General features: G+C 50.7%; 9 protein-coding genes across 9 annotated transcripts; 4 read left to right on the top strand and 5 right to left on the bottom strand.

The window, feature by feature from the left end:
- Nucleotides 1–1,408: 1,408 nt before the first annotated feature.
- COCVIDRAFT_101503 (hypothetical protein) lies at nt 1,409–2,527 on the top strand (the record flags this gene model as incomplete). Its single annotated transcript, XM_014700308.1, has 2 exons — nt 1,409–2,406; nt 2,479–2,527. The coding sequence occupies 2 exons, from the start codon at nt 1,409–1,411 to the stop codon at nt 2,525–2,527; spliced, it is 1,047 nt and encodes a 348-aa protein (XP_014555794.1).
- A 706-nt stretch (nt 2,528–3,233) lies between these two features.
- Nucleotides 3,234–4,175, bottom strand: COCVIDRAFT_101446 (hypothetical protein; the record flags this gene model as incomplete). The annotated part of the gene is made up of 3 exons (XM_014700307.1): nt 3,234–3,714; nt 3,785–4,059; nt 4,122–4,175. 3 exons carry the CDS (start codon nt 4,173–4,175, stop codon nt 3,234–3,236), a joined length of 810 nt encoding a protein of 269 aa, XP_014555793.1.
- A 334-nt stretch (nt 4,176–4,509) lies between these two features.
- COCVIDRAFT_16715 (hypothetical protein) lies at nt 4,510–6,459 on the bottom strand (the record flags this gene model as incomplete). The annotated part of the gene is made up of 2 exons (XM_014700265.1): nt 4,510–5,304; nt 5,362–6,459. The coding sequence occupies 2 exons, from the start codon at nt 6,457–6,459 to the stop codon at nt 4,510–4,512; spliced, it is 1,893 nt and encodes a 630-aa protein (XP_014555751.1).
- Nucleotides 6,460–6,830: 371 nt separating this feature from the next.
- Nucleotides 6,831–8,343, bottom strand: COCVIDRAFT_38502 (hypothetical protein; the record flags this gene model as incomplete). Its single annotated transcript, XM_014700306.1, has 2 exons — nt 6,831–8,235; nt 8,315–8,343. 2 exons carry the CDS (start codon nt 8,341–8,343, stop codon nt 6,831–6,833), a joined length of 1,434 nt encoding a protein of 477 aa, XP_014555792.1.
- Nucleotides 8,344–8,465: 122 nt separating this feature from the next.
- Nucleotides 8,466–8,780, top strand: COCVIDRAFT_101585 (hypothetical protein; the record flags this gene model as incomplete). Its single annotated transcript, XM_014700305.1, has 1 exon — nt 8,466–8,780. The coding sequence occupies one exon, from the start codon at nt 8,466–8,468 to the stop codon at nt 8,778–8,780; it is 315 nt and encodes a 104-aa protein (XP_014555791.1).
- A 210-nt stretch (nt 8,781–8,990) lies between these two features.
- COCVIDRAFT_38501 (hypothetical protein) lies at nt 8,991–10,610 on the top strand (the record flags this gene model as incomplete). Its single annotated transcript, XM_014700304.1, has 5 exons — nt 8,991–9,140; nt 9,279–9,344; nt 9,390–9,478; nt 9,528–10,510; nt 10,558–10,610. The coding sequence occupies 5 exons, from the start codon at nt 8,991–8,993 to the stop codon at nt 10,608–10,610; spliced, it is 1,341 nt and encodes a 446-aa protein (XP_014555790.1).
- Nucleotides 10,611–13,005: 2,395 nt separating this feature from the next.
- COCVIDRAFT_101566 (hypothetical protein) lies at nt 13,006–14,938 on the bottom strand (the record flags this gene model as incomplete). The annotated part of the gene is made up of 5 exons (XM_014700303.1): nt 13,006–13,265; nt 13,320–13,668; nt 13,733–14,113; nt 14,179–14,439; nt 14,504–14,938. Coding segments are annotated over 5 exons (1,686 nt in total), but the record flags the coding sequence as incomplete, so codon positions are not given.
- A 1,562-nt stretch (nt 14,939–16,500) lies between these two features.
- Nucleotides 16,501–16,722, top strand: COCVIDRAFT_101433 (hypothetical protein; the record flags this gene model as incomplete). The annotated part of the gene is made up of 1 exon (XM_014700302.1): nt 16,501–16,722. The coding sequence occupies one exon, from the start codon at nt 16,501–16,503 to the stop codon at nt 16,720–16,722; it is 222 nt and encodes a 73-aa protein (XP_014555788.1).
- Nucleotides 16,723–17,680: 958 nt separating this feature from the next.
- On the bottom strand, nt 17,681–18,205 carry COCVIDRAFT_49433 (hypothetical protein; the record flags this gene model as incomplete). The annotated part of the gene is made up of 2 exons (XM_014700301.1): nt 17,681–17,928; nt 17,980–18,205. Coding segments are annotated over 2 exons (474 nt in total), but the record flags the coding sequence as incomplete, so codon positions are not given.
- Between the last annotated feature and the right edge of the window lie 1,170 nt (nt 18,206–19,375).

Genomic DNA, 19,375 nt, shown 5'->3' with positions numbered 1-19,375 from the left:
GTATATCAATAAGGACTCGAGGCGGCCCAAAAAGCACTGCGCATGCCATGCGCGGCTGGTAAGAACGATGCACGGTTGTGGTTCGCGATTGTCGAAGAGGCTATTCGGGTGCAGAAAAGCGCGCTGAGGTCACATTGCCTACAACTAGGTGAGGACCTGACATGAAGCTTATGTACGGTGATGTACTGCTACAGGTGGTCGCTGGCATGTGACAGGGCGTGTTTGCGACGGATAGATTGGCCGAATGTGGCTGCTGCGACAGACGTCATTGCTCGTGATTATGTACAGCATAGTAGCGGTTCCGCACACGGGGCAACGGAGAGGCAATGAAGGATGGCGTGCCTGAAGATCTGACTGAACCCTTTGACCCGGAGACAGGCATAGGTCCCCCGAAAGCAACCGTCGGAGAGAGGGACGGACAAGAGGTTGGGTCCGACACGCGACACAAGCGCCTCCAGCTTTTGGTACTCCGCCATGGCGTTGGAGCGTGTGAGGCGACCATGGCATCAGAGCACAGGCAACTCGTCAGGCTTGATTGGACGGACAGCCATGGAAATGCGCATAACAGCAGCTCTCCATATCAGTGGCTCGCTGGGTAGGACGGCGATGCGGGGAAAGGCCGTTCAACCCCTCAATTCATGGCACCAGTGGACTGACTTGTTGACAATACGTAGGCAATCGTGCTATTTCTGACCTCTTCACTTCTTCACTGAACCTCCAGCCTCGTTTGTCTTGCTCACATCCTCAGCACTTTGTCTTGCAAACATTGTTGAAGCACTCACTGAAGCCGGCCGTCCAACGCACGTACGCCATCCATTGCACGCATCCACTTTCCAAGCCCACCCGACCCACACCCCACTCGTCTCCTACTCGGACCGGGACATCCACCTCCGCACAGACTCCATAGCACGAGGTACGCCCCAACACCCTTTCTTCTTATTCACCGACATGTTGTGTGCCCCCTATGTGACGACGCGGGTATGATCGGAAAGAGGAGGGCCATTGCACACGGAGACGTTTTCCGTCACAAGCCCACTTTGCAATGTCTACTGTGCGTCGGGCGCAAACTGTACATCCATGTCATAACAGGCTAGCCTCGACAATGTCCACGGCCGCGGCGCATACCGTCTGGAACCTGTATCGCAACATGAGGCTCTTGCAAGTGGCTTGGAGCCACAGGCGCGCGTCATGTCGTAGTTTCATCGTGCCTGGGCATATAGAGTTAAGACGGCGGTCTCCTTTGTCGACTTTTCCAACTTCAGTCCTCTCCTAGATTGCTTTCCCCGTTTGATCATTCCAGCATAGCGAAGCGTTATACCCAACAGCACTACCATTTTATATCATTTACCCCCATTCACACACGAAAAATCCTTCGAGTTAGGACTACGTGTAGTTGCTGACGCCTGCCATGTCAACTGCAACAGCCACCACCAATACCTTTAAGATGCCTGCTGCCCGCGCCCTCGAAAACGCAAAGCAATCCTCAGAATCAGTCCTCAGCGACGCTTCCTCCGCCATGTCCAAAGCAGCCGAGAACCCCAGGAAGGCAACTTCAGACTTTCTCCACACACCATTTATGCGTGCAGCACTACCGTTTGTAAACGGCGGCATCGCAGGCATGACCGCAACAACAGTCATCCAGCCCGTCGACATGGTCAAAGTACGCCTCCAACTCGCCGGCGAAGGTGTCAAAACCGGCCCCAAGCCCACACCCATCAGCGTGCTCCGAGACATTGTTGCACAGGGCAAAGTGCTAGATCTCTACACGGGACTCAGCGCCGGCATCTTACGCCAAGCCGTGTACACGACCGCCCGGCTCGGCTTCTTCGACACCTTCATGAAGACCCTAAGCGCACGTGCAAAAGAAAACGGCACTTCAATCGGCTTCAAGGAGCGCGCAGGCGCTGGTCTCGCAGCCGGCGGTCTCGCCGCCATTGTCGGCAACCCCGCTGACCTCGCCCTCATCCGCATGCAATCCGACGGCCTCAAGCCCGCCGCCCAGCGCGCAAACTACTCCTCCGTCATCGACGCCCTCGTGCGAATAAGCAAGGCCGAAGGCGTCACCCGCCTCTGGGCCGGCAGCTACCCGACCGTCGTACGCGCCATGGCCCTCAACTTTGGCCAGCTCGCCTTCTTCTCAGAGGCAAAGCAGCAGCTGCAAAACACGAGTTTGTCAAGCCGCTCCCAGACCCTCACCGCCAGTGCTATCGCCGGTTTCTTCGCTAGTTTCCTATCTCTCCCCTTTGACTTCATGAAGACACGCCTCCAGAAGCAGACACGTGCGCCCGATGGAACGTTGCCGTACAAGGGCATGTTTGATTGCTTCAAGAAGGTCGCCAAAGAAGAAGGTTTGCTCAGGTTCTATCGTGGCTTTGGAACTTATTATGTGCGCATTGCGCCCCATGCGTAAGTTTCTTCTTCCTCCTTCCTTACCTTTTTTTTCAACTTTTGAATATCCCAACTAATGGAAATCAACAGTATGGTTACCCTCATCGTCGCTGATTACCTCGGTTTCATCACTAAATAAATTTTCCCTTCCACTTTTCTTTTTCCTTTTATTTTCTCTCTCTCTCTCTCTCTCTCCATTATCCAATGCCACATGAGGGAAGAATACATACCAGCTTTTTCTTCTTCTTCTTCTTCTTCTTCTTCTCCTTCTTTCTTCTTCACGACTTTGAATACTTCCCACGGAAAAGGTGGGGTCGTTCAGTCCACGTTGTGTATACAGGAACCTAGAATCGGTTCGTTTGGCGTTTTCCTTTCCTTTTTTCCCCTTTTGTTCTCAGGGTGGGGGGTGGGCAGGAGAGAGAAGGGAAGACTGAGACAGGCTTGTTTCGTCTCTCTCTCTCTCTCTCTCTCTTCAATCAGCGGGCGTTCTTTTTTTTTTGAGTGGTTGATTTACGTCGTGCTTGCGGATTCATGGTCATGTTTACTTTTCTCGTTTGGATTTTATGTACATGCGTATGACACCCATTTTCCTCAATCGAAAATCTAATCTTGAATTATTGCTGTGTTGTGTGAAGCGTTTTGGTTTCTGTTGGTGGGGAATCACACTGACCACGAGACATTCCTCTAGCATCATTAGAGATCTACGGATAGATATATCAAGAAGAACTTGTTAATCACACGCACTCAGTACTTCATTCATGCTAGGTATATCGCTACGAATCGCCCCCGCCCATTGACAAACCCTCCCGACAAACCATCGTCATCGTCTGTTCAAAGCCACCTTCTCACCTCCTTCCACCGCCAATATCCTGACCCAACCTGTACCCACTAATCTTCTCCCACTCAATCTTCTGCCTGGTAATCGGCAGCTGTCTCCTCAGCGACTTGAACGCGCCCTCACTCAAACTGGCAAACGCCTTGTTCAAATCCTCCTGATACTTCTTCTCCTCAGCCGCAATCTTCCTCACGACCTCCGGTCCGCTGGCGCCGCTACCATTAACGCTGATCTCCTTGGTGGTAAGCAGGCGCACGTTGCCATCTTCGTAGTAGTGCACGTCGACTTTTATGCTGCCTGTGATGCTACCCGAGGATGAGTCGTAGATGTATGAGCTGCGCCAGCGGCCGTTCCAGTAGTTTGTGGGCGAGTACTTGTTTGCGACGGTGATGATGGCGAAGTTGGAGGATGAGGGGATTGGGTACACGCCGTGTGAGGACTTGGGGTAGTGTTCTGCAGCGTGTGTGCTCAGGGCTTTGTTGAGGCTCTTGCTGGGGTGGGGGGTTAGCATGCTGTCATCTCTTTGGGCACCAGCGCCTGGAGATGCGGAGATAGACGTACAGAAGGTCGTCATTGGCAGTTTCTACTACGTAGCTCTGCATGGCGCTTGCCTTGCCAGTGACATGGTCGAAATCAAACGAGCTCTGCGTGTCAATGTCGTAGTACCTGCCGTCGCCCAGCGAGTTGTACTGGCTGACTAGGACCTCAGTGCTTCCGCCAGGGAGCTTGGTCGTAGCGAATTGCTCTTCGTTGTACTTTTGGAATGCAGGAGAGAGCTCGTTCTGTACAGAGTCGTCACCGAGGATTGACTTGATTGCCTTGGTGACATCCGCGAGCTGTATTGCTGGTCAGTCGGCGCTGTAACACGAACAATATGCAGTGCTAGAGGGGGATATACCTCGCCCGGCGGTGCGCTATCGATAAAGGAAGAGAGGGCTGCTGTTCGTGACATTTTTGCGGTTGTTTGTTGCAGCAATTGCTTGTTGTGCTGGCACAGTTGCGGGCGCACATCGAGGGCGGAGGAGCCCAGCGGGGCGGGGTCCAGCGGGAGTGCAGGGGCCACCCCTCACTCCGCGTACACGCAGAGCAGACACAGAACCCAGAATGCGGCAGGCGCTTGGTGACAGTATGAAAGATGATAAATGGGTATCTATTCAAAAAAAAAAAGCCTGTGCAAGAATGAACTAGTCATGTACGTTCAATTCCCCTTGCCCTCAACACCATGCCAGAAATGAAACCAATACCGTGTACTTCCCGTAGTTTGTGAAACAACGCATTTCGCGCACCTACTCGATGCTCATCTTCATCAACCCATCACTCGTGTCAGTCATGCCTTGTAGACCTATCCTCTTTGGCCCCAATGTGGGCGTCATACTCATACTGCCTCCGCTATTTGAGCGCTCACCATACGAGTGCCCACTGATGGATGTTTCTCTGCTTGCTTTGGCGCTTGTTCCCCATAGGCCTCCGTCCCGCTGAGCAGGCGACTGAGAAATGACGGGACTGTTATGAACGCTGACGCCAGGCGAGACGGCACGGCGTTTGATTGAGGCTTCATCAAAGTCATCATCTCGCCGGCGTTTATTTGACTTCTTCAGCGCTTCAGCTGCCGTGGGGGGTTGCATAGGCCCGGGTGTGGACGCCCGAGATGCCCCACCGTTGGGGCCGATGATTGGCGAATCCATGTTCATGTCTTCACTCATTGCTGATGATTCCGCTCGAGGGAAGGAAGGGGGAGGAGTGTGAGCTGCACGTTGATTCCAGAAGCCATGGCTTGTTGAATTTCTGCCAGTGCTGTGCAGATTACCAAACACACCAAACAATCCCTTAGCGTTGGAGTTGTCGAGACTCATGCTGCTTTCGTCACCTTCTTCCGGTACTCCTTCCAGTGGTCCATCCAGTCCAGGAACGGCAGGTAGAAGGCTAGGCGAGGATTGGGCGGTGACTGAAGTCCTTTCCTGGTCTACATCACTTTCTCTTACTTGCCGTATGATTTCGGCTTCACGGCGGAACTCGCTATCTACGGGCGCCGCCTCTTCGAATAACTCGGCTCTGATGCGGCCAAATTGTCTCGATTTTGGCTGGTCAAGTTAGCATATGCAGTTCGAGTAGCAAGACAAGAATAGAAAGGAACGTACAAGCAAGTTGCCTCTCCGTGTAACCGCCCGCCTCACTACGCCAGGGGTCTGAGGTAAATTGACAGCTTCATCGCCACTATCGTTACCAGAGGATATGTGAAGGTCGTTGGCAAAAAGCGAAAGGCTCTCTCTCCGCGAGCCTGCCTTGCGTATTGCTGCTTCGCGGGCAAAATACCCACCTTCCTTACCATTCGGCGGTGACCCTGGGCCAGGACTGGCCATTGAGCTATGCCCACTGGCGGAGCTCGAACTTTTCCTACTTCGGCCCTTACGCAGTCTAGCGCGGTGCATGCTTGCAAAGTTGGGTTGTGCCCCGGGGGAGAAGAGGTTTGCCCAGATCCCGTTGTTGCCTGAGCCGAGACCTGGAAACAAAACATTGGTCTTAGCCTGTGGTGTCGTGATCATGGGGTCGTCGTGATCATCAGGGTCTAATGGGTCCACCTCGTCTGAAGAACTGCTCGAGTCTTCAGATCCCATCATGTTAATGCTTCCAACCGAGCTCGAAGGCGCCGTCCTATCTCCATGGCTCCATCCACTCCCATGCAAGCTCACGTTGGGCGATTCCATGAGCATCGAGTTGGAGCGAGGCTTCCGCGGTGGTATCTTGATGCCCTTTTGCGTGATGGTTGGCGAGGAGTCGGGGGACGACTGGTCAGGGAGCGTCGAATGATGGAGATTGGTGCAGGCTCTCGAGAATTCGGCACCACGGGAGCGGCGGGGCAGGACGGACCCAGGGGAGGCATACGTGTTGCGCGCATCTAGTTGCGGTGAGAGAGGTACACGCGCAGCAAAGTGGGCGGGGCTAGGCATGTGCGACTCTCTTGGGGGCATCTGCAGAGAGAGGCCTCTGGAGAGGAAGTCTGGGCGGCGAGGGGTGCTGGGGCTGGCATCGATGGTGTGGTCGTCCTTTGACATGCGTGCGGATTCATGGATTTTTGGCGATGGCTCAAGACGGGGTGTGCTGTCGGAGAGAGACCGTGCTTTGGGCGACTGCGTCTTTGGTGGTGTTGTCACTACCTGCGACGCCATTACGGCGCCTTCGCGGTCACCGGGTTCGCGTCTGCTAGTGATGTCTGGCGTCGTCGTGGCCGTCAACATTGCAACCAGGGAAGAGGAAGGAGGGTTCTGCAGGGCGACTGGCGAGACTCATTATATTAGCCACGCGCTGTGAACAGGAATGAACCTTGGTTGCGATTGATACGCCCGGCCCGCCTCGCTCGACGTCAATGTCACCAAAGCGGGGCGGCTGCTAATCAGGGCCTCCTATCGTCACGTGCGGGCCACAAGCAACCTCACCCTCTGTTACCTTTATTGGTGCCTCACCCAGCACTCGGCTACAAATCATCTCCATCGGACCCCGGGACAAACCCTAATCGAGCATCTCCCCATATTCGCATTCCCCAAGAATCATTATCGCGCCTAGATCGCTGACAGATCGTCTCACATGTGCCCGTTGCCCCAACCACACCTTAAAAGCCCACAATGCCCTCCACCCACTCAATATCTTCCCAGGTCGCCTCCCATATGTTATGAACAACCATAAATCTCTCTTTGCCATTGCGCTTCATCGTCCCGATACATCGACACATCCGTCCTTGTTGCAACAGCCGCCTACTGTCATATTCGAAAAGCGGAACCGCCTTCCATATAACCGCATCGTAGACGCCCTTCACGTGTGGAGGATTAGCGTGGAAAAGGTCGCAGAAGGTAAAATACTGATGCTTCTCAGTCCGCTCCGAAGTAAGCACCCTGGCATACAGCTCGATGAGCATCTGTTGCCCTGACTTTGATGCTTGATGGCTCTGGTTGACTGCTTCACCGATCCGGAAACATATTCTGAGTATAACATTCGACGAAAGGCCTATGATAGGCGAGCGGTCGCGAGCTGGTTTCGGAAATGGAGGTCTGACAATCGGGGCCCGAGCATTTGCAGATCCCTCATCGCTGGTGACCGTCAACAGACGGGTAGTTAGAGTAACTGGAGATATGAACTTCTTGCGAGTGTGCTGAGAGGTGTTGATAGCAGGCGCTTCCTCAGGTGCATTTTCACTACAGTCATCACTAGCGTGCATCTGTTCATTATCTTTAAGATAGGACTTTGCCAGTGAGCTTGAGATGTTGTGAGGGACGTCGAAACGCCTTTCATCAAAACCCGAAGCTAGAGTGAGTAGTTCATCGTCCGTGATATCGAACTCATAATCATCGCTGGTGGTATTCATGTCGTCATTGTCTCGACAAAGCACGTTGCTGTCGTTAGTACCCGGACATATACCGATTACATCGTTTTCTCCTTGATCAGGTAGTGACAAATAGGGGCTCTCAGGATGTGGTCCTTTCACCGCGTCTTGACTATTCATTCGCACGGTCTCTGAGTCAAGAGTGCTCATCGGAGTCACGTGCGAAACTTCAGGCTGAGCAAAGTATGGCTGGGGCAAAGCCTGGCTGTTCATAATGGATATACTGTCATTTGTGTCATAGGTAGCTTGAGAATATTGAGTACTGTATAGCGTAGGTGCTGATGTCGATGCTGCGAGTCCGCCTTGAAGCCCTCTTGTGCGGGAGCTACGCTGTATAATCTTGTCATCAGCCTGCCGCAGGCGCTTTCGCCCAGACTCAACTGATGGACTGTCTGGTCTTGCTAGCCGTGGCGCATAGTTCTTGAGATGATCTGGCACAATGGTGCTGCCCAAGCCGAGGTATCGAGCAACATTTGGATTGTGCCGTCGTCGCGGGCTGCCGATCGCCCTTGATGAGGCTGGGTTCGGCGGGACTGATGTGGCCGCCGATGATTCGGGCGTCAAGAGCTGTTCGAGATGTACCTGCCCGTGGTTGATTGCTGTAAATCCCGAAGAAACCTGAGGCAGGTGAGATTGCCTGCAGGCTTCGTGTTAGTTGACAATGGTGAAAGATAAGGGGTTTGAAGTGATGAAGGCACGCGTTTAGGGCCTCTCACGCGTCGTCGATGTCATTCTCTATCACCATCTTAGTCGTTCTTTCACTGCAAGGATTATGTTCAGTCTCTGTGGATTCGATTACGAGTCAGATGATATGCAGTAGATAGTGAAGATTGGGGCCCAAGAGTTGGTTGGGGAGGGGAGTAGGTGATGGGCGTGTGGGCTGTGACTTCCTTACTCAGCCCCCCACTGCGGGGTGACCTGCCTCCGGATCAAGGCAGCGATAGCGTCACCGCATACCGCGTGTACCTACAACATCTTCCCTTCATAGAACACGAGCTCTGCAGTTCTCGGACAACTCTCTTTCCCACACGTTTCGCCCGCACGTGTTCTCCCCGGTCCACGTGCTGTTCTATTCTTATCTGTAACACCAGATCCCTACCCCCAAATCAGCTTCCAAACTTCTTCCAAACCGTGGTGAGGAAACCGATTCACCTATCTGTGCAGATCCGCAGCACTTCGTAACAACAGAACGAATATTCCATTCACGACTATTTTGCTTTTTCTGTATCCAAATATAGCAGCTGTCCATCCCAAGGCCATCGCAAATGCCGGTAAGCAACATTCCCATTCAGTCGCATACAAAGCCACCTGAACCCCAGAATTGCCCCCTTTCATCAGTGTACCCCTTCCCATTTCCTGCGCCGCTCCTCCCAAACTCCCCTCCACTCAACCATGGTCCCCAAAGTCCAGCGCATCGATGTTGAGCCACTTGTTGCTGGCCAGTCGCCGGGCCGTCCTTCTGTCACCTATCGCTACTATTCATGTGACCCTCAAGCCCTTTCTTCCCCAAAGCAGAGTTTACCCAAATCAGGCAAATTCAAAGTTCTCTCTACTATCAAGGGCCTACACTATCACAAAGAGCCAGAGACATATGCAGAACTACCCATATCCGAAAACCCCTGTCCTTTATGTTTCTTTGAACACTGTCACAAGTCACTAAAGTCCTGGTTCCGGCAATAGAAGCACGTGTTTTCGGCCGTAACGGTCCAGATTGATCGACTGACGAGCGAGCAATACGAAGAAAATGTAAGTCCCACAAACTACCTACATTTTCGCTGCTAAGTGGCTTAGGATATTGGTGGAGTCGTTGACCTTATTGAGGTTATCCGCATCCAAGCATCTGGACCAACAGAAGCAGCTCGAGCTTTGCGCAAGAAGCTGTGAGTGAAGACTTAGCCTGGCTGATACTGGGTTCTAACACCACTACAGCAAATACGGCAATGCACATCGCCAAATACGTGCCCTTGTCATACTGGATGCATTGATCCAAAATGCGGGTACAAGATTCCAAAAAACCTTTGCAGATGAGCCCCTCTTAGAGCGACTTCGTATCTTGGCTAGAGACGATACAGTAGATCCCGATGTACGACAGAAAGCCAATGTCCTGTTTCGCGGATGGGCAGCCGAGTACAAGGGAAAACCTGGCCTAGAAAGAATAGCGGCGCTGCACAAGGAGCTGCCTCGAACTAAACGCCCGCAGCCGCAACAGTCCCGTATAGTGCGGCAGCAAGACGCTGAAGCCGCCCGCGAACGTGAGGAGCACTCGGAATCTCCTCCTCGAAATAGGTGGTCCGAACCATCTCAAAGTTCGCCTTCCAGGACGAGTGCTCCTGTTGCACCCGGTCCTAGTACCTCCACCAGTTCTTCATTGTTCAGCAGGAGGGACAAGAAAGACAAGAAGACCAAGCGACAGCCGTTCAATCTCGAAAGAGAGAAGGGACAGATGCTCGAGACCATCGCATCAGCAAACGTTGCCAGCACAAATCTATTGAATGGGTTGCAACTTATCAATCGTGAGCAACAGCGAGTCAGCGAAAACGCAGAAGTCATGCGCCGCTTTGAGACCTGCAAACAACTACGCCGTCAAATTCTGCGCTACATTCACCTCGTTGAGTCGGAACAGTACATTGGCGGTCTGCTCAATGCCAATGATGAGCTAGTCAAGGGACTAATGGCATTTGAAATCATGGACAAAAGCATTGATGATGACAGCGACAGCGACAACGAGGCAGGCAATGTTTCCGCTGCTGAAGCGGCCATGGCCAACATGGACATGAATGAGGCTCCTCCACCAAAGCCACCGCGACCCACGAGCATCCCTATGCCTACTTCTCCCATGGCTAACAAGCAGCGTATTGAATCGGACAGCGAGCCCGAGGAAGACGAAAACGATCCGTTTGGTGACAGCAATGGTAAGCTTCCCACAATCAACACCGTAAGCGGGACTAAATTTCTACAGCGATCAAGACGCCTTTCGCAGAGAGAGGACAGCCAACTTGGAGGGATGTGTAGGGTCTCGGATGCTATATGAAAGGCTATGTTTTGCGTCAAGGCACGGTGTTGTGTTTTTTTGATCGTTTTTCGCGATACCATTTCTTATGGGTTCATCAACTGATAGATATGAAACAATTCAATTAACTTGAAAAATCGCCACGTTTCTCTTCCATTCTTCTACATGCATTCTGAGATGGATGCAAGCGCGTCAGCCACGTTCACAGCCACGCAGGCGACGTCATGTCGGCGCTAGCGTCGGCATGTCATTGGCCTAGCGCGCCACGCGCAGCAGCATTGAAGCAAGGCCAGGAAACCGTTATACGACAACCTTAATCTCCCTCTGTCTTCCCTCTCAAACCCCAACCCGTTACTTTCTCCACATTATCCACCTCTCCCTTCTATCCCACCACGCACACCGTAAGTCCCCTTCATGCGCCCGTTGCGCATCCTCGAAGACCAGCCCAAGGAGACTCTAACAAACGTCATAGCGCAACACTCCTCAACACTTGCGTCCCTAGCCACTCACTCTCCTTGCGTCCTCCCAACCTCGCTACATCCTCGATTCGCATACTCCGAATACCAGCGTAAAACTCGCAATCATGCCCGCCTCAGCTTCCTCCTCCATCGCCTCCACCGCCGGCTCCATCGTCAAACCCCAGGGCGGCAAGTGCAGCTGTATCAGCACCGACGATTGCAGTTGCTGCTGCATTCCTTGCACCGTTATGTAGAAAACTTTTCACTTGTGGAAAGAAAAAGGAGAGTGGAAAGTTTGGTGAGAGAAAGATCGATTGAAAGGGGCGTTTGGAATTTGAAAGCGCGCATTTATACATACCATGGGTTGCCTTTTTGGAGTTTGGAAAGATTGGGGGAGTGTAACTGTGGACTCCCTTCCCTTTTGATTGAGGGTTGTTGGTAGTAGCAATATCACATTGCGGCTTTTTTTTCTCTACTCGATATATCGTTGCTTTGCGTGTGTGCTGTGTGTTGTGACCGCGATGAGGTCATGCTTGTGTCAGCGGTTCTGGAGTATGAATGGTTCTTACTTTCTGACTTGTGAATGCTTCGCATGGAGGGTGTTGAGAGTTGTACTACAAGGGAAAGTGCAGCATCGGGTAGTGTGGATAAGGGATATGTGGTATTTTACGCGTAAAGGGTTGGAATGCTGATACAAAAGCGAAGCAATCGTTCCAATGCGTGCCAGATAAACTTCCTGGGTGTAAGAGATGGCAATGGTGATATGAATGGCGACTAACACCACAAAGAACCAGTTCGAACCTTACTTGTTTGGCGTAACGACACCCAATTCGTACCTATGCGGTCATACATCCAGATACGAAAGCACATCTTCAGTATATACCAGCCATTCATCTCTTCCTCACTCGGATGCTGGATACGTCGAAATGGATACGTCGAAACTTCGTCTCTCGATGAGACAGTGAGACTAGTTGTTAGACCAACGATCTGATATCCCCAATTCCTCGTTCTTTCCCTTGGCAGTTTCAAAACAACAACGACGACAGAAGGTGTGTTTACAATGCCGCTATACCGTAACGTAAACCATGGCGTAACAAACTTAGTCTTCTATCAAGGCGATCTTCATGGCCCTTTGCTTTCCCCCAGTCTACATCCGGCGATGTAGTTATCGTACATAGACTAGACTGATTGATTTGAAGTCTGATCAAGCAAGACCGAGAGTAAGAGACATACGACTTCGCATCTCTGAGTACGCATGAATCTTCTACTTATGAGTGACAACTGCTCAATTCAATTCTCTTCTTCTAGGGTATACTAATGCCACAGCTACTGGGACATTGAAATTGTGGGTACGGCGATTAAAGATAAATGCCTCCTTATTTGTGATACTAATGTGAGTCTAGACTTTGTTTTCGGTTTTGGGGTGGGTATGGAGGGCGAGACGGGGACTGATGGATCAGGTGATGTGGTTCGATGTGGTCTGTAGGGTGGGCGACGCCGCGGGGGTAGGGTGATTAGTGTTGTCAGTGAGGGCTAGAGTGGTTACGGTTAGAGGGTGCGAAAGGATGCGAAGAGCTTGATAGCGGTTCGTGGGTGGCTTTAGAATATATGATGTCTACCATATTGCATTCTGGCTGTGTTTGCAAGTTTGTGTTCCACTGTGGCGAGGAGATTTGTATGTGGATCTATAGCTTTCGCATTTGTTGTGCTTGTCGCAATTACGATTGGTGAGACGGAAACTCGAAATTCGGGTTGCTTGGTGGCATTAGCTGATTGTTAGCAATAAGGTAGGAGTCAAAAAGTATGGGGATTAATGAGACTGATGATAAAGGAAAGAATGTGAAAGACGTTTAGTTAAGAAACTGGAGACTGGAAGGTATACCAAGCTTATGTTAATTTGAACTGGTAATGCACTCGATTCTGTTCTTTTAGTAGCTACTTAGTGTGTACCCGCCATAAATGATCTTGCATCCGAGAGTGCGAGAAGTTCATCCACCTGAGTCTGGAAAAGCGGAGAACTTGACTTCAGCGTTTGCCGAACGACATCGTACGCGCGGGCAGCTAACGGATCGTCGTCTTGCATAGCATTTAGCCAGCCAAGCAGCCTTTGGAGTGAAGGTATTACAGGAAACCTTTGTTTCCTTTTGCCTTGCATGTTGTATGTCATTTCTAGCAATAGGACTGTGATTGCTTGCATTACTAGAGATATATAAGTTAGTATGTATCGTATATGCTTGTTCGGTGCACACTGACTGATATGGACAATTGCCCACCACGGGCCCTCCTTGTACACAAAGCTCGTGTTGAGCTGGACAGGAAACATTTTTGCCAACTCCAAAGCAGCAGTGATGCATGAATCAGCTGTCCTTGTATCAAAATCTGCAGAGGTGCTACTTTGATTTTCGACACGCCACCCCAAACTGCGAAGACATGGTTGTGTAATGAGTACCTTTGTGCTCCAGTAATCTACTCTTAGGAGGAACTGCTCGCGGGTAGAGTCGGTTGCACGGCTATTATATTGCGTTTCGGGGCTTGTGGAAAGTGCCGCTGTGCTCCATTTGCTGAGTTCATTGAGAAGGCCTGAGATTGTTGTTTGTACAGACTGCTGATATGTAAGAACGATGGATAATACTGAGGGCGGCATGTAGTAAATGAAAATAGCTCACCTCCCAAGAGTGAGTAGCAGTCTGTGGCGAATACAGACACCGCTGAATCTTTCTTGTTAGACGTGCAATCTCGATACGGTTGATGAGGTATGGCTTCTTGCTTGATGCATCCGTTTCAGACTCATGATTAGGTAATGACACAGTGCAGTGTTCGTCGGTGATTACTGGGGGCCTGCCCATGACAGTGTTTATCAGAGTTTCTATGCAGTATGCAGCCCACCATGTATGTGTCAGTGTGTCTTGTTCGAGGTCAACCGATTCAGTGACTATGTTGCGGAGGTGTAGGCCTAGAGCAATGGCGTGGCGCAGCGAGATACCGATAAGCGCCCAAGCTCTATTCACATGGCCAATTGTGAGAAGGTAAAAAGAAATTGAACAAGTCTGTAAGGTTTAGTGTTAGTGTAAACCAACGAAAGTGTCCAAGATGGAGTATACGGTTCACTCACCGCTTGCACAAGCTCTAAACTGGGGGATGGAAACACTCTGAGAGAGCTTTCAGATCTAATGAGATGCACAGCCCTCATCATATAATACCCGTGATCGCTCTCGTCTGCTTTCCATTCTGCGCTGGTGAGGTAAGAGCACTTCGCACCTATCGCGAAGATCAAGTTCAACTGAGCTCGCCATGCGTCAGACATGTCGAAATTGCGTTTTTCTCTGACAGATTCAATATATGCACGGAATTGGTGCTCGAAGGTTGCATTTACCTAGAAAAAAAGCAAACCCTGTCGGCATGTCTTTCATACAAAATGCATTTATGTTGACTCTTACAAGCGGAAAAGATGAGTGGACTGTGTTGATGTAACAGCCGAAAAGCCATTCTGCAGTCTCAGCATTCGGGAGTTCGTAAGGATCTATGAATATATCTGTGGCTATGTCTGAGCTGTCGAGATAGAAGGAAGTATCGGTCGTATGCTTCCAAGTGCCTTGTGGTGGGACCTGCTGGACATTGCTTGTACGCTCAGGGATGGTGCCAGGCGGTGTCCTTTTCGCATCTCGATCTGGGTTTTGTATGATATACGGTGGGATACAGGGCTCGGCTTTGATATTTTGCAGTTGACGTTGCACATTGAGTAACCACTGGACTTCGGAGGCTTGACCCACGTAGCCAGTTTCTCTCGATTTGTGACTTCGAGTCAAGTCCTCAAACAAGTTGTCAAGGCTTTGATTAGATCCGATAGAGCCGCTTACAAGCGCCTCGCCATATTTTGGTGCCCTCCTGGGTTTTCTATGAGGTAGTTGATTTCGTTTCCCTAGAGTAATCAAAGGCAATCCTGTAGATTGTAGTTTCGTATACTCTTCTACCTATCAAAGAAATATACAGTTAGCTTTCTTACTATGCTTGAGACGTAATATTCACCATAGGTGAACATACAATATCTAGAACGTCTTGTATCTTTTGCCTGGATTCGTCATCGAGGTGCTCATTCATATCCCAGAGCAGGGTGGCGAGCGTATGATTTAGTTGTATCGCCCTACAAAAATATCAGCAGATAAAAAGCGCTTGTACATTCAGGAAAGTATACTCATCGAGGCGGTCACGCCGACTCTGTTCGTATACACAAGTCCTTCCAGCAACGTCGCAGTTTTGACATCTCGGAGTAGTGCCCGAACATTTCATCCCTATGACAAAGTGAGTTCACACTTTGTCAAGCCTTTTCCACGGCACGCACTACGCTGGCGACAAATCTTGCATGCCTTTTTCCTACACAATGTTCGTTATTGCTAGGGAAGGCAACGCGACTTGGCGTAACGTACACGCGATCTTCTTGGTCTCGTGTATTTAATCCGGGGCGTGGCTGCAGCCGAGGAATGGCCATTTTCCGCGTTTCGTTGCGGCCGTCGGAGTCGACCATTGTATGTTGTGTTGTTAAAGCAGGGCTTGGGGATGCTATGGTTTGTTGGTCCAATGGAGTCTTTTGGTCTTTATCGGAGGATTCTTGATTTAATATCCGCGATTGCTAAAGCTTGAAGGAGCGATTTGCGAACAGGTCATGATAAGATGCGAGGATGATAGCAGTCATGAAGTTTTTGCAATAGTACGAGTAACGGTGGACGCCCAAAACCTAAATGTACTTGCTATGTGTATCGATGATGAGCCTGCGGTCTAGGAGCACGGCCAATTATTGTCGGGAATGATCGGAGCGAATCCGATGCAGCTCCGCCATTTCCAAAATTTGATCGGCGATGTAAGCAACCGAGCAGCGTGGGTATGCTAGTCTTGTTACTTGTACTTAGTCCTTGTCCAAGGAGCACATGTTGTTTTTGTATCTTCATATCGCTTTTCGACCCATACTGTATTTGTTGCTTGCTGCATCCTGAAGCCTGCTCGAACAAATGCACAGTATTACAAGCGTCGCAAGGATTTCCTCTAATGGGTGGATCGTCTTGCAAGACCACGATCCATCGTATGCATGAATCGTTACAGAGTTTGACGTTCGGAAGAGTATGTGCTCATTCATCGTCGGTATGGCGAAGACTGGCTGAAGTGCTAATTGCGGGTCGCGACATTGCCACATCAAATGCGATAGGGATCAGATAACTGTATGTGTCATGAGAGGAATGGTTCGATTTCCCAATTGAGTTTTGACTGCGCAAGTGTGTGATGGGGTACAAGAGTAAGAACGGCCGAGATCTCGAGTACTGCCATCACAAGGTTTAGCAGCATAGCACATCGTGAAGCGAAATCACCAACAAAATAGTCATCAACATGACATCATTTAACTTCCAGAAGAAGAAAACCTCTTAGCTCGCAAACGCACAACATCATGTCTTGCCGGCATTTTAGTGTCGCCAAGAATCCCGTGAGAAACACACATATAATCTTCTTTCTCCTACTTGCATGCATTGCTTCTCAGATGCAATACCACTTGGGTGTTGCCTCGGGACAATACTACCTTGATGTGAATCAAGGGAGAGTGAACTTGAAAAAGACAGTACCCACTTTTAATGTTCTTCCCCTCCACGGTAGAGAAAAACAAAAAACATGAAGGTGTGCGTTATGGCACACGTGGCCAGCAGACAAAAAGCATCAAGTTGGAAAAAAAGCCGAGGGAGTAGTAGTAGTTCCCCGCTCCGCTCCGCCTAGCTTACTATCTTTTTACCCTCACATTCTTTAATTTCCGACCTGCACCAAAAATAAGGCTGCCCGAGCAGCGGTTCCATCCTTGCAGTACGAGACCAGATGACAATTGCATAGGCTAAGTCGTCTTCTTTTTGCTCCCAGCCTTAGCATAGGCGCGTGCCGAAACACCGGAAATCTGAAAAGCGACATGTCATCAGACCATGAGTGCAGATTCCAAGAGTCTTAGGTGGGGTAAGAAAAGTTGAGTGGGGTCTCTCCAGGGGCCCATTTATCCATCGAGTGTTAGGTGGGGTCAGACGGCTGTACAGTGTATACGCTTTTGTCAATCTATGGAGATAAAGAGAGCCGAGAATGGAAAAGTTATGCACATGAGTGTTATTTCGGTATTGTGCATTTGAATAAAACCAGCGAGGTGCAGCTATGCCAGATTGTGGCATGCAGACCAAAGTGGTTTGTATAATCTATTTTTCTACCAGAATTGGTGAATATCGAACTGAAATACTAAAAGTATGTGGTATCATAAAATGCGGCAAAACGCAGAACTCGAAGAAGAAAAGGTAGAGATAAACAGCCTGTGAACGCAGAATAGGCCGCTCCCGTGACTAGCGTGGTGCCTTGTTCTCCAAATGGTATCATTACTGTCGTGCCCTCAGACGTGCCATCGGGAGTAAGATTGCTTTTTGAGCCTCGTCAAGAAGCAGCATAGACAATGTTCTGGCCGTCCGACATGGCCATAGTGTTTGTTGTGGCCTTCCGTATCTCCATGACGCATGCGTCGTCGTCTCCGGAGTCGACGTGCCCTGCAGCGCCCTCGATTCGTCGCAGTGAGCTAAAAGGTATCCTGAAAATCTTCACTTGGTGCCACTTGTGATGATGGTAGTAGTTTGAGGAGTCTTGTGTGGGATATGGAGACCCTTTTCAATGTCGCGCATCTTGTTGGTGTTCTTGCCCGGGGGCGGGGAGTTGAGGCGAATACCGGTGCGTCGATCCGAGCGGTTTTGCTTGTTGTCGACAGTTGAGCGGCCAGTAAAGCGACGAGAAGCGCGGCGAATGGATGCTCGAACGTCCCACTGACGCTTCTTTGCGAGCCACCAGAGAACCCCAGATGCGACTAGATGTTTGTTAGTTCAAGTATGATTGAGAAGTGGAGTGATGAACGTACTTGAGCCGAGAACGACAAGGACGGCTACTACAATGATAGCAGCAATGGCACCACCTGACAAGGAGAAAGCACCCTTTTGCGAGCCAGCAGCGCCAGCATCGCTAGGGTCTTGCGGGTTGTCGCTACCTCCATTGTATCCCGGAGGCGGGAGGCTGCTGCCCGAAGACGAATCCTGCGCCAGGGCTAGCAGAGGGAAGAGGACCGAGAGGAGAAGAGGCCCGTTCATGATGATGCAGATGGGAATGTTGGAATGCGGCACGACGGAGAATTGATTGAGTTTTTGGTGACACCAGGATGGCGTGAAGGGCGTTCGATCAACTGGATAGATACCAACAACTCGCTACCAGCGCGGAGGGCAGGTCCCTATATTTGCATGGCTGCGCGCACATCTCTTTTGCCCAAACCGCTGCCTTCTCCAATCGTCGTCCAATACCCCGCCAGTCTCAGGCTTTGTCGGCGGTTAGGGTCGTGCGCTTGGACTGCAGACCAGGTTGGCTGTCGGGAGGGCCCATCAGGCCATCTTCTTAATATAGCGGCATTGGCGTCGAGTTTTGTCGGCTTGGGAGCGTAAGCTGCGCGGATTGGCAGGGCGTAATGGGTCGTGGGCGCGTAATGTGGTGGATGGACGTGACGGTGCAGCGAGGCTAACGGGATGGCGCTTGTGATTGGTCGGACCCTGGCCACAACCGCCCTGCTAGCAATGTCGCCGCCTCTTATGTTTCAGGGATGCCAGCCAGCAACAACTCTTGATCCTCTATGGCCACAGGGCTCAAGTGTGATGGCGGCCCCATACTGCAGTCGGTGAAGCCGTAGTGTGTAGGTATTTTTGCCTCGTGTCTTGCTTTTGAGTCGTATCCAGCTTCTTACCATAATAGAACCTGCCACTATTCGGACAATGCTGTGGAGACGATTCATGCAAATATCCGAAAGTCTTCTGGTTCGTCGTGAACAACGTTACCAGCTGTCGTACTAAGGTCCACTCATCGGTAGCGCCCGCTTTTGGGTGCGTAGAGCATGGGAAATGAGGCCATGATGTGTACAGGTATTTCCGTCCTTTCATTTCTAGCGCAGGGCGGTGTGAGCCATTGACGGCCTGTCGAGATGATCTTTGCAAGTAAAGGAAAAATAAGGAGGATAGAATGGATGGGCTGAACAAGAGTTACTAAAGAGCGGGGACTTGATAATTGACATGCTGATCAGCAGTACCCTGATCTTCAGCTGTCGGTCAGTCACGTGTCTACTACCAAACACGTTGTAGCACACCAACACAAGACCAAACCAGTATGACATGTCAAAGTTGCCTGAGCCCGAAAAATAGCCAAGAAAGAGAAACAGCTGTAAAAGTCAAGTGAACCTAGCAGGACATATGCGGCAGTGATTTTGGCTGAGAATGCAT

The sequence above is a fragment of the Bipolaris victoriae genome, assembly GCF_000527765.1.
Source record: "Bipolaris victoriae FI3 unplaced genomic scaffold scaffold_51, whole genome shotgun sequence".
Classification (NCBI taxonomy): domain Eukaryota; kingdom Fungi; phylum Ascomycota; class Dothideomycetes; order Pleosporales; family Pleosporaceae; genus Bipolaris; species Bipolaris victoriae.
Note: the sequence above shows the minus strand (reverse complement) of the source record. Positions and strands in the feature narration are given on the sequence as shown.